Source organism: Condylura cristata, unplaced genomic scaffold (assembly GCF_000260355.1).
Source record: "Condylura cristata isolate star-nosed mole 26May11 unplaced genomic scaffold, ConCri1.0 scaffold00021, whole genome shotgun sequence".
Taxonomy (NCBI): domain Eukaryota; kingdom Metazoa; phylum Chordata; class Mammalia; order Eulipotyphla; family Talpidae; genus Condylura; species Condylura cristata.
The window spans coordinates 12,175,465-12,188,208 of NW_004567122.1; the positions used below are offsets into that span (position 1 = coordinate 12,175,465).

Genomic DNA, 12,744 nt, shown 5'->3' on the forward strand with positions numbered 1-12,744 from the left:
CGGGCCAGGAGAGGTCTGCTTCACCATGTGGGTCAGCTCCCTGGCTGGGGATCTAACTCGTGCTGCAGTGACTTCGGAGAGCTTCATAGTGTGTTGCCTTATGCAGGGAGAGTCCTGCATATACTCTCTCTCTGACCTCTTTCACAGAGGATAATTTCCTTGAGATTCATCCTTACTGTATATAGCAATTCTTTTTTGTTGCTGATAGCATTCCATTGTGTGGCTCTATCACAGTTCCATTATTCACAACTTGGATGTTTCCAGCTTGGGGGTTCAACAGAGGACCACAAGGGAATTGAAATAAAGATGTTTACCATTCAAGGTCCTTCAAGAGGTCATGTGAGGTGCTCAAGGCAGGGTGAAGGGGGGAGAGAATAATTGGATCTAGGGCATCCTAATACTTTTATCAGGTCTATGAGCAGAGTACTTGGGGGATCAGGACTAAGGCAGACTGACAAATTACACTGAGCAAGTTAAAGCAAAGAGAACAGAGTTTTACAAAATTCTGCAGGGAAGGCTTTGGGAAATAGGGGATTCTCTATCACAGGGCTTTTGAGGGGATCATATCAGGAAGCTACAGTTATTTGTGACTCTGTGGGCTGCTGTCTAGGGCAGTGCCCTTGAATGAGGAGATAATGCCAGTGCAAGGCCCCTCAGGCTACCAGATCCAACAGAATGGTAAGTGGAGACAATACCTTGGAGTTACTCAGCCAAACTCTCCGTAATGCGTTTATGGCATCAGTGAGCTTACTGTCTTGACCATACTTTCACTTCTTCTTCTCTTCTTTAGATACCTTTTGTTTTTCTTGCCTCCCTCAGTATCTTGAGTCTCCTGTACAATGTTGAATAAAGTGATAAGTGAAAACATTATAATTATGATTTTTCCTGTAGCATTATCATAGATTCCATTGATCAGGTTGAGAAAGCTCTCTTTCTAAATTTCTGAGAGTTTTTATCAAGAATGGGTGTCAGATTTTTGCCAAAAGTTTTTCCTGCATCTATTGAGGTGATCATATGTTTTTTTTAGCCTGTTAATATGATAAAGCACACTGAGTTTCAAAAGTTAAACTAACCTAGGGTTCTGGGGATAAATTCACTTGGTCTTGATATATTACCCTCTTTACAGTTTGTTGCATTTGATTTATTAACATTTGTTTACAATATTTACACCTACGTTCATGAGAGATTTTGACTTGTCATTTTTTTTTTTTCTTGCAACGCCTTTGATTTTGGTATCAAGATAACACTAGCTTTGGAGTATGAGTTTGGAGATATTCCTTCCTTTACTTTTCAGAAGAATTTTTTCAGAACTGACATTTTACTTCTTCCTTGTATGCTTGCTTGATTTTACCAGTGAAGATACCTGAAACTTCTTTGTGGGATGGTTTGTAAATACAAATTATATTACTTAATAGATATGGGTATATTTAGGTTATCTGTTTCTGTTACCTGTTTCTTTTTGAGTGAGGCTTGGCGGTTTGGGTCCTACAAAAAATTCGACAATTTAATAAAAATCGTCAAATCTGAGTATAAAGTTGTTCAAAATATTTCTTTATTACTGTTTTATTATCTATACAATCCATAGTGATGTCACCATTCTTACTCCTGGTAGAGGTCATTGTGTCCTCTCTTGGCAGACTCAATCCTGGTTCTAGTATACTGTTGCCACTTTCTAGTTCTCTAACCTGTCACCTGGCCCAGTGGTACGGGAAGAGGTGACATGTGAAGCTATTTCACTTGGACTGGTTCTTCTCGTTTGGTCTTGCTCTGACCTAACAGGTGCCTTTTTCTCTTGAGATGTCTCTTTCCAGGAGTCTAGAGTTTTCTTACTGTTTCTCTTACTCCTATGATTCTGTTGACCTTGCAGGATACTTCTTCTATTTCTTTGTTCTGATGGTCACTATGACTCCGTTAGCTCCCGGGAGGCTGGTTCCTTTCCACAGAACCCAAGACAGTCCCACACTGGCTCACTTTGTGTCACCTAGACTCTCAGGGTTTTTGTTTTGTTTTGTTTTAAGATTCATTTATGTGCACAAGAACTGGAGTACAGGCCAGAGATGTGGGGGGTGAGAGGATTCACTGGAGACAGAGTGGGGAACAGAACAGACAGATGTACTGAAGCACACTGCTGAGGGGAGCAATGGGCAGGTCAGGACAGGTCTGCTGCGCCATGTGGGTCAGCTCCCTGGCTGGGATTGAAACTCGTGCTGCAGTGGTTTCATTGCGCTGTTCTTTAACTCCTTGTGCCACCAGGGAGACCCCAGGATCTCAGTTTTTATAGCTGTAAATTAAGAGAGTCAGATTGGATTGAAGTTGCATGATCAAGGGAGCTGGAATGGAAAGTTGGATGAGCAGAATTTTAACATTTGAGAGCACTTTCTCAGAACACTAGAATATACATCCTGATACTTGTTCATTTCCTCGTGGACTTTCTTTGCTTGACCTCATCAAGTGCAGATTAATATGCAAAGCCAAGAAGAGTTCTTGGCAGATTTCTGAATATCTCTCTCTGCCGAATGACTTCTTCTTTTATAATTTACAAATTCTAGCTCTCTAAGTCTTCGGGCTCTAGTCTCCTCCACTCAGTGAGACCTCTGAACTCTAAATTTTAGTTCCCTTACTCTGCTGCAGCTTGAAAAATTGCTTCTAGGTAGAAAGACTGAGTGATTGTAGGGGTCACCTTCTTTGTTTCTCTTTTTTGGGAATCACAATTCTGTACTTCCTATTTAGTTCTGAAAATAGTTGTTTCTTTTTTTTTCCATGTTTTTGGTTGTTTTCAATAGAAGGCTAATTCTAACTCATATTACCACCTCATAGTGGTGATCAGAAGTCCCTTCATCTCTATGTTGGTAATACTATTAATTATAAAGTGAATCCTCATACATTTTCATTTTTAGTGTGCTTTTAATATAGATTATATATTACAAGGCAGGTGGTATACTTGAAAGGCCCCCAAGGCTGGGAAATGGGGGGACCTGGTTCTAGGACCATCCCTGTCATTTACTAGGTGTCTATTCTGTTGCATTAAACTCTTAAGGTTAAGATTTAGGTGATGACACGGTTGAAGGTCCCTCCCACTTTTGAAATAACAAGGATCATATATGATTCCATTCTTGTGCAAAGTGTCCTTTAGGAATAATTGTTGCTCTTCTAATCATGCCATTTCCTTTAAAAAGGGATAAGAAAAAAATTGGAGGTACTAGAAAAATGAAAATGTAAAAATTGAGAGCAGGGAGTGACTTGTGAAATGACTGGAAAAAATTAGGATCTTATTTAGGAAAAATTTAAGTTGAGAACAGCACAGTCAAAATTAATCAATGTGTGCAGGTGTGGAAAGAGTGAACAAAGAATTTAAAAAGCCTTCCTTGCAGGCTCTGTTTATGCTAAAAAAATCTGGCCTGGTCCTTAGGGTGTGACACACAAGACAGAAATTTGAGTAATATTAGGAAAGAATTTAGAATTGTTTCAAACAAGGTCAATGAACTCAAGTGCCAGGCACATGATGTTCATATGACAGAAAAATAAAAAGAATAGATTTTTTCATTTTCTTGTAGCCTTACTGAAAGCAGTTACTTCATTGGACTGATCAATTTTCCCAGGGAGATGATTTTGTTCACCAAAGATTGAGATCCCATGTCTTTTGAATAAAGGTTTTGCTAACATAATGAAAAAACACACCTCACAGTTCAGGAAAATGCAACTGGGTTCCTCTGACAGACCTTTCACAATTTCATTTATGGGACAATCTTTTCTATTCTAGCAGCCTATCATTTCCTCCTAACTCTGAGGTGACAAAAGACCTCTAGTTACTGAGTCACACAAATGCTGTTAAGTTGCAAAAACTAAAAAATCTTATCCTGTGTGACTCAAAACTTACATTTGCTATTAAACCTCCCTAGCTCCCTCTACTCCCACTTCATCAAGTTTTAGCCGGCTCAGGAGAGAAGTCTGCAGTAAGGAAAGCTGTCGTGGTCCATCCACTTCTCCCCCTCATGCATCTGGCTTCCACCTTCCAGCCTGAGAGCTGCTGTTTCGCCCCACCAGGCACAGTGGGATGGGAAGAGGTGACATGTGAAGCTTTTTCACTTGGACTGGTTCTTCTCGTTTGGTCTTGCTCTGACCTAACAGGTGCCTTTTTCTCTTGAGATGTCTCTTTCCAGGAGTCTAGAGTTTTCTTACTGTTTCTCTTACTCCTATGATTCTGTTGATCTTGCGGGATACTTCTTTTATTTCTTTGTTCTGATGGTCACTATGACTCCATTAGCTCCTGGGAGGCTGGTTCCTTTCCACAGAACCCAAGACAGTCCCACACTGGCTCACGTTGTGTCTCAGAGCTCTTGTTGCTCCAAGAAACGGATTCACCCCCTCCTGGGACTGACGCGGACCCCAAGGTGGTAGTACTCTGGGTTCTACCTCAGGAGAGAACCCCATCCCATCTGGCAGATATTGGACTCTGCCCCATGATCATTTCAGCTTGCTGAAGAGCAAGTTGAGCAAATCTTTCAGCCTTGGGAAATAATTCTCTCCAAGGTATCTTCTCCTCCAGGATAGGACTAGAAGTCACAGGGGCTTGGCAAAATAACACTCCACCTAACATAGCTCTTCTCTAATTTTTTTCATCTCCATTCCTTGACCTGTCTAGCTGAGAACCTGAGAGTCTATAGATTCTTGACGCCATTTGTTTTGAAAATCTTCACGACATGATTTGGTGCTTTTGTTCGAAATTCTGTATCTATTGTGTGGTTTTTTTTTTCCTGCTGGAAACTTCGATTTTAAGATCCTCATACACAAGTAGTAAACAAACATGATTCATGGGCTGATCCTTGAACCTTGATCCAGTGATATAACATCTGTCTTTATTAAACATTTGATTTCTGAGTGTTATTGTGTAAAAAAAAAAAAAAAACACACAGTGGGGAGGAGGAGAACAGCTCTCCAGAGAATCTTATTTAATCCTTGACCAGTAATGTTATTTAGCACTTGTCAGCTAGAGCTGGAGGCATACGGATTTCATAAAATAATTGGGAATGAATACAAAGTGGATATTTTTTATGTGGTTGTAGCTCGATCCCCAAGGGCATCATATGGTGTTCACCACTAAGGCCTCTTCCAGCACAAGAAAGTGGTGAGTTCGTGATTTTCTGGCTGGAACGTGGCTTTGCAATGCTGAGACACTAGGAGACAAATTCCCCGTCTGCTCTGGGTGCACTCTACAGGCGACTTAATAGCATGTCCGGGTTGGAAGGGAGCAGAGGGAAGTGGGTAGTTCTGTTTTCTCAGAGCAGGATTTCTTTACAGGGTCGTTTGAGTCCAAAACAGAGCCACAGCGTACAGGCTACAGGCTCACCCTGGCCTCTGTGGGTAAGATGGAGAGCCAGAAAGCTGTGTGTTATAGGGATTCTCCCCTTTTTGGTTGGCATAAAACCAGGGAGGAAAATGTTGGCGTAAAGTCCAATAGAGTTGCTTTTACTTCTCTGAAACCTGAATATTGGAATTTGAAGGCAGTTGCTTAACGTTTGGTTTGTTAAAAAAGTGACTCCCTGAGTTGGTGTCTCTTAGCCTTTTGGGGCCTGGGGTCCTTTCTGGGGCTCATAAAATCTCCCCATTCCTTGACGAGGCAAAGGTTTTCTTTACCTCTCCACTTTGCAGCCACCTCAATGTTCATATGCTTAGTGATGTCATGGGAGCAGCGATGTCATCAAACTACTATAGACTTTTTACAAAAACAATAGGTATTTGCTGACTCTCCAAGTATATAAGCAGGTGTTAGAGTGGATGTGCTCTTTCACTCTACAGTACACATTTCCATGACCAAATAACTATTTGTACAAAATATCCTTCAACTTCAGAGACCTCATAGGCCTTCTGAAGGCCACACATGAATGCTGAAAGGGTGATTTCTCCTCACCCCGGTTGGTGAGCAGGCACTCCAAGACTACTCTTTCTGTCCTTAGATGTCTTTATCCCTGTTAGACTCAGGCTCAGACTCTAAGTAGATGGAGGCATCTGTTCCTCCCATCTCTACTTTTTATTGACACAAGTGTCCAACAAGTTTAAGCAGCTTTACCAAAACACACTACTGTATGCAGTAGATCCTCAACAAGAACTCGTCGCCAAATTCTCTGCTCACATTTCTTCCCATTATATTGTCAGTTGATTCTGTTTCCTCTGTATCTCTTTCCAGCAACCAATATTACAAAACAAATTCTGGGGGTGGGGGTGGGGGTAGGTGGGAGGGGAGCCCAGCAAAAACGTCTTCACATTCTTTTGCACATATTAATATCAAGGTGCCTCTATTTTACAGTATCTTCAAGCCCAAGAAAATACTTGTAAAGTTGCTGTCAACCTGTATTTTTTTGCCAAGCATTATGAATAATACAGAAGAAAAGAATATATGTGTGGGTGTATACATACATACAAATATTTAAATCCAACTTCTGGTAGTTTAAAATTTACTCAGGAGACAAGACTGGTTTCATACTCCACTGACATCTTGGGCTTTTTCAAATGCATTTATAATTAGTGGTTTTCAACTCTACATCTTGCTGTGCCACTTATCTTCTCCTTGAATTCTATGTCAAAGCGAGATTAGCGAGGTAGGAGGGAATGTAGGAAAAGTCAAAGGTCATTTATTGGTAAATTTAGCTACTGGTAGCAAAAAAGCTCAAACAATAATACACAGTAATTAGTAGCATTATTTCCACTCATGCTGAAGTGGCTTTAGCTTCTCAGTGCTGTGCTTTAACCTGCTGCGCCTCCAGGGAGGGCCCAAACTTCCCTGAAGTACGAGTAAATGCACCCGAGATGTGAAGTCTCCGGCACCAGGGGACAAAAAGGGAATTTAACCACCACAAGTGTGATGTTGAGGCAGGTTTCCAGGCAGACACAATGCAGGGTCCACTCTCCTCAGACTTGGGGGTGTTTACAGAGGACATGCCTGACGATCTCCCAGTCTGTTCAGAGCTCCTATCCCTCTGCTTTTCCCTGCAAACCTCCAATGCCAGTGGGATGCTGTCACTTCTTGTGTTTTTCCTTGGAGCTGAGAGAAACAGGAGTTGATGACACTCCACTCCTATGAAAATGAAAGCAGTTTTATTCCGTTGGCTTGTCTCAAGTTTTTTATCCCCAAGGCCGTGCAAAGACTTGTCTGTAAGTTTTCAAGCAGGAAGAGTAGAGAGCATGGAGAAAAGATCAAAAATGTAGACAGTATGAGCTGGCTTGCTCTTGGGTGGAGGATGGAAGGAACAAACCATTCCCAAAGAAGCAGTCCTACTTTAAAAAATAATTGGTTCTGGAAAACCTGGCATCCTGGCATGTAAGTAGTTGTTGTATTTGTTCTGGTTTTTTTTTTTTTTTGTGTGTGTGTGTGTGTGTAAAAGATTGTAAAGGTCTATGACATAGTGAATTTTATTTTCTGGTTGAAGTTTAAGTAAAATATCAAGGTGTATTTTAGATCATACACGAAGTCTAAGGTGCGTTAAGAATTGCAATGTATCAGTGTTTGGGGAACATAAAGAAGATGAAGGGAAAACATCTTAGTTTCTTCCTGCAAAATAATTTTAAGTTATAATATCACAAGATTTTAGTTTTGGTCTCCACTGATGGGAGATAAAAATAAATAGCAATTTTCCAAAAAATGTATTTCAGGGCTTTGTTAGCATCTCAGATGGAACCAACATTTGCCAGGAATGTTTTCCCTTGTTTTGATGAGCCAGCTCTGAAAGCAACTTTTAATATTACAATTATTCACCATCCAAGTTATGTGGCCCTTTCTAATATGCCACAGCTAGGTAAGTAAAGTTCCTGTTTCACTTATTATATATACTATATGCATATACATTTCAAAATGTTAATTACATGTATTTATATATATCTATAGTTCTTGAATATCTGTTAAATCTGTAGCATTTCTAGGCAATGTGTTGCTGCAGTATATTTACAGTGGATTATTATTAGGGAGCTCTTTGCAATAGGGTATGTGCCAGCACCCACATCTTGGAGATGGCAAATCCAGATTGTTCTTGTGTGAGAATCTGGATCTGTTGTTCTACACTGGCAGCCTTTTCTGTCCATTAGTTTGGGACTCGACTATTGATCATTAGTGATAACAAGCTTAGTCTGAATCTGGCACACACATGTGTTTTATTTGGCTCATATGACTTTTTTCTTTTGATTGAGTTATATCCAACTTTAAAAATCCAGAGATTTCACATAAAGATTCTCCCTGGAGCCCTCCCTGGTGGTGCAATGGGTTTAAAGCACAGCACTATGAAGCTATTTGTAGCCACTGCAGCCTGGGTTTGATCCCCAGCCAGGGAGGTGACCCACAGGGAGCAGCAGACCTCTCCTGTCTCCCCGTTGCTCCCCTCAGCAGTGTATTTCAGTACATCTACCTGTTCTACTCCCCACTCTGTCTCTGGTGAGTCCGCTCAAACACTCGAACCTCTGGCCTGTGTCCCAGTTCTGTATGCATAAACAAATAAATCTTTGGAAAAAAAAAAAAAAAGATCCTTCCTTGAAAACTCAGAAACCCTAACCACCATGATGGGCCTGCAGGCCCTTCACGACAATGATAGTTATAACAGAAAAGGCTGCCCCTCCCTGCAGGCTGAGACAGCACCCCCAGCCTTTCCTGTCCCCGCCACTACCTGTCAGTGGATGTGAATGATTTCACATCAAGTACCTTTCCTGGGGGGCTTCCAGTTAACTATTTTAGCTTTATTTTTAAAAATCTATTTATTGATGCATAAACAGATACAGGATACAGGGCAGAGGTGCTGGGGGTGGGGGGTTAGTGAGAGGATTCACCAGAGACAAAGTGGGGAGCAGAACAGGCAGATCTACTGAAATATACTGCTGAGGGGAGCAGCAAGTGAGACAGGAGAGGTCTGCTGTGCTGTGTGGGTCACCTCCCTGCCTGGAGATGGAACTCATGTTGCAGTGGCTGTGGTTAGCTTCATAGTACTGCGACTTAACCCCTTATGCCACCAGGGAGACCCCATGATTTTAGTTTTAAAGGCTATACACTGCCTCCAGTGAACAATAAGCCAAAGCCCAAGAATGGCAGAATTGTAACTTCTGACCATGGGCCTGGGAAGCTCTAGATAAGTGTGAGAAATGGGCTGGACGAGGAAGAGTAGAAGTGGATAGGAAGGAGAGGAGGCAGGTCACGGGCCTTACTGACCAGGTTCCTGGATTTGGTCCTCAGCTGAGACTGTTCTTCAAGATACTATTCAAGCCCATGCTGCTGTTGCGAGATCTCTTTAATATAGCTTTGATACCTTAGGAGAAGAGAAAACCAAACTGCTCAACTCTGAAGAGCTATCAGTCAACAATTGACAGGTTGTTTCAAAGGTAGAAATTTTTGCTTAGGTTTACAGTGATGTGGACTAAAATTTCTCTAGGTCAGTCTGAAAAAGAAGATGTGGATGGAAGCAAGTGGACAGTTACCGCCTTTCACACCACACCCTACATGCCTACGTACTTAGTGGCTCTTGCTGTGTGCGACTATGACTATGTCACCAAAACTGAGCGGGGCAAGGAGGTGAGTAAGGAAGACTTCAGGTGAGGCACACTTACGGCTTGTACTCAGGGGCTCTGCTTACACCTCCCACTCTCCCCTCCTGTCTCTCTCCGGCTTTTGTCATCCCTGTGAGAGTCTTGGTGTGACTTTGTGGAATGGGCTGTGGCAGGTTTCCATGGGAAGGCTGCAAACTGAGCCCACCCCACCAAGGCAGCTAGCATCTGTCCCCTCCCCCCCCACCCCCAGCCACCCAGTAGCAGCCTTTCAGAGGCTAGGGGAGAATAGAGAGAGCTGCCACTTGAAGCTGAGCTTGACTACTGCCTGTCTAATCTACAATGTACCACATTTATAAAACGGTTTATTTATTTATGCATACAAGAACTGGGGTACAGGCCAGAGGTTGGGGGGTGAGAGGATTCGCCAGAGACAGTATGGGGAGCAGAACAGACAGATAGAGTGAAATACATTGCTGAGGGGAGAAGCAGGTGAGACAGGAGAGGTCTGCTGCGCCATGTGGGTCACCTCCCTGGTGGGGGATCGAACTCATGCTCCAGTGGCTGCACACAGCTTCCTATTGCTGTGCTTTAACCTGTTGTGCCAGCAGGGAGCTCCCTGTACTACACTTTCAAAGCTGGGCTGATACCCAATATGCTTATCAACCAGGGTCACACGGCACCAACCAACTCAGACAGACCTCAGCTAGGAACAACACTTGTGGCTGAAATGGTGCATGCAAGCTAAATATAAGCCCTATCTCAAGGCAGTGCTGCTGACCCCGCCACTCTAAGTTGTGCTTTGTCCTGAACGATGATAGTTTCCCCCCAAGGATCCCTCATTACATGGTGACCATTTCAGAGCATATGGGGTTACCATGGCAGTACTTTATAGTTGACTCAGTCCCTGTAGTCAAATGTAGAGGTAACTAAGGCCAGTGCTGGGGGCTGGGGGCCTGGCTCTTACTAGTCAATTGAGTTCATGGGATTCAGGAAAATCTGGGTATTTTTTTTTTTAAGATTTATTTATGCCTACAGTAGTGGGGTATAGGCCAGAGGTGTAGGGGTTCTGAGAAGCTTCACCAGAGACAGAGTGAGGAGCAGAACAGGCAGATCAATGAAGTACACTGCTGAGGGGCACAGTGGGCAGGTCAGGAGAGGTCTGCTGCTTGCGCCATGTGGGTCATCTCCCTGACTGGGATCGAACTCGCGCTGAAGCGGCAGTGGCTGGCTTCATAATGTTGCGCTTTAACCCGTTGTGCCACCAGGGAGGGCCCAGGACAATCTGGTCTTTAACTGACTGAGGCTCTCTCCTGGGCCTGAGGTCTTCTAGGCTCATGCCACTTACTCGAGTGGACAAGGCAGCCATGAGTGATCCAAGCCTGTCCCCAGAGGAAGAATCACTCAAAGCTTCTCCTCTTCCTCCTCCTAACCTAGTGATGGATTAATAACACTGTTGAATGAGAGTAACAGGTGTTATCTTCCTCAGCGGTTCCCTTAGTGACTACTTCCTGGTAGGTCCTCAACAGCACCTAGCACCTGCCAAGTCAAACACACATGACACGCTGGTCAAGCTGCTCAGGCATGATTTGCAAGCACCTGCGTTGAAGCTGGCCTGGAGGCGCGGGCCCCAGAGCTAACGGTGACTGAAGGTGGCCCATCGGCAGTGACGCTGCACGTCAGCTTGTTGCTGTCAGTGCTATGCCCAGAGAACAATTCTCACAAAGGAATCAAGTCTGCTTCTTTGTGCAAGGTCACTCTGAGAAGAAACCCAGCAGCATTGCAAGCAGAGAGGAGATGGGACATGCCCTAATGCTCTTAGCCAGAAGATGGAAAGTTGGGATGAGTTTATCAGTGGAATGCTGCCTTTTGGCCACGGCTCAGCTGTAGGAAGCGCAGGAGTCCTCCATACAAGCCACAGGGGAAGCAGTGTGCTCTTGGACTAGCTTCGAGCTGCACACAAATTGCTCATTAAGTGAGAGATAGGAATTTGGTGAAACTGAACATGTGGTTAATGTGTGGCGTGAGGTACACTGTACATTTTACAGCGAGGTAAAATGTAAGTAGGGTGAAGTGAGCATACTGGGGTAGACTTTGCACACACGGCCTGTGGACAGGTGTTCCTCTCCAGAGGCTGAGGACGGCCGTGCCTGGGGAGGGCCACCAGGACACACGCCGGGCCAGGAGTGCCTCTGTGCTCTGCAGTAACTTAATTGGCTGCCTCTCCAGAACATTCCTTGCTGGCTTATATTCCTCAGTCCTTAGCCAGGGGTCACTCAGCCCTCCCACCCAGCTTGAAATCACCATCATTTCCTTGCTTTGGCATATAGAATAGTAGCCCAAGAGAGGGACTTTATAAACTGGGATGGAGCATATACACCTGAATTGTTACTGCTGTTCTTTTCCAAAGGCCCCAGTTAAAATGCACACGCGGCCCTCCCTGGTGGCGCAGCGGGTTAAAGCATAGCACTAAGAATCGAAAGCCACTTCCCCATGAGTTCGATCCCCGCCTGCCCCGCCCCAGAGGTGACCCACATGGCATGGCAGACCTCTCCTGACCCGCCCACAGCTCCCCTCAGCAGTGTACTTCATCAGTCTGCCTGTTCTGTTCCCCACTCCGTCTCTGGTGAAGCCTCTCACCGCCCCTGAGCCTCTGGCCTGTCCCCCAGTTCTGTATGCATAAATAAATAAATAAATCTTTAAAATGCACACACTGTCTTGAAAGTGGAGGGACGTGAGTATGATCTCCATGCCGGACTGTGGGCGTTAGTCCAGAGGTCTTTCTAGGAGTTAGAACTAGAGGAGGTTTACAGGTTTACAGCAGGGTAGGACTGAGTCCTGGACCTCTCCTCCCCAGGATAAGACTGCACAGCAAGAGCGGGTGAGAGGCACTCAGGAACCAAGGCAGGGGTCTCCAAAAATAGCTGATAGTACTGCGTGAGAGAGAAACATTCCCGAAGGCTTCACATAATCCAAAATTCACCTAGTGCATGACATTATGTTTCAGCAGAAATAAATGTACAATGACTATGTTCTCGCAGTATTGAAATCTGCAAATATCACTGTGCTGCTTTTTTGTTTTCTTAGCATTTGCAGAGTTCCTGCTTAAATTAGCTGTATTCATCAGGACAATTATTTTAATTTTTGTTCCAAGGTTATTGATTTTTATACATTTTCTTTAGCGCCAACGCTACAGATGCCATCGAAAGTCTTTAGATGGTATTGTGC

The 12,744-nt window shown here is 43.8% G+C and overlaps 1 protein-coding gene across 1 annotated transcript in view; it reads left to right on the top strand.

Moving 5' to 3' along the window:
• The window catches only part of LVRN (laeverin), a 56,068-nt gene that overhangs the window by 4,442 nt on the left and 38,882 nt on the right, over positions 1 to 12,744 (top strand). The window contains exons 2-3 of the mRNA XM_004686495.2: positions 7,648 to 7,790; positions 9,405 to 9,544. Of these exons, the coding sequence (XP_004686552.1) occupies positions 7,648 to 7,790; positions 9,405 to 9,544 (283 nt within the window). The remainder of the gene's footprint in view (positions 1 to 7,647; positions 7,791 to 9,404; positions 9,545 to 12,744) is intronic.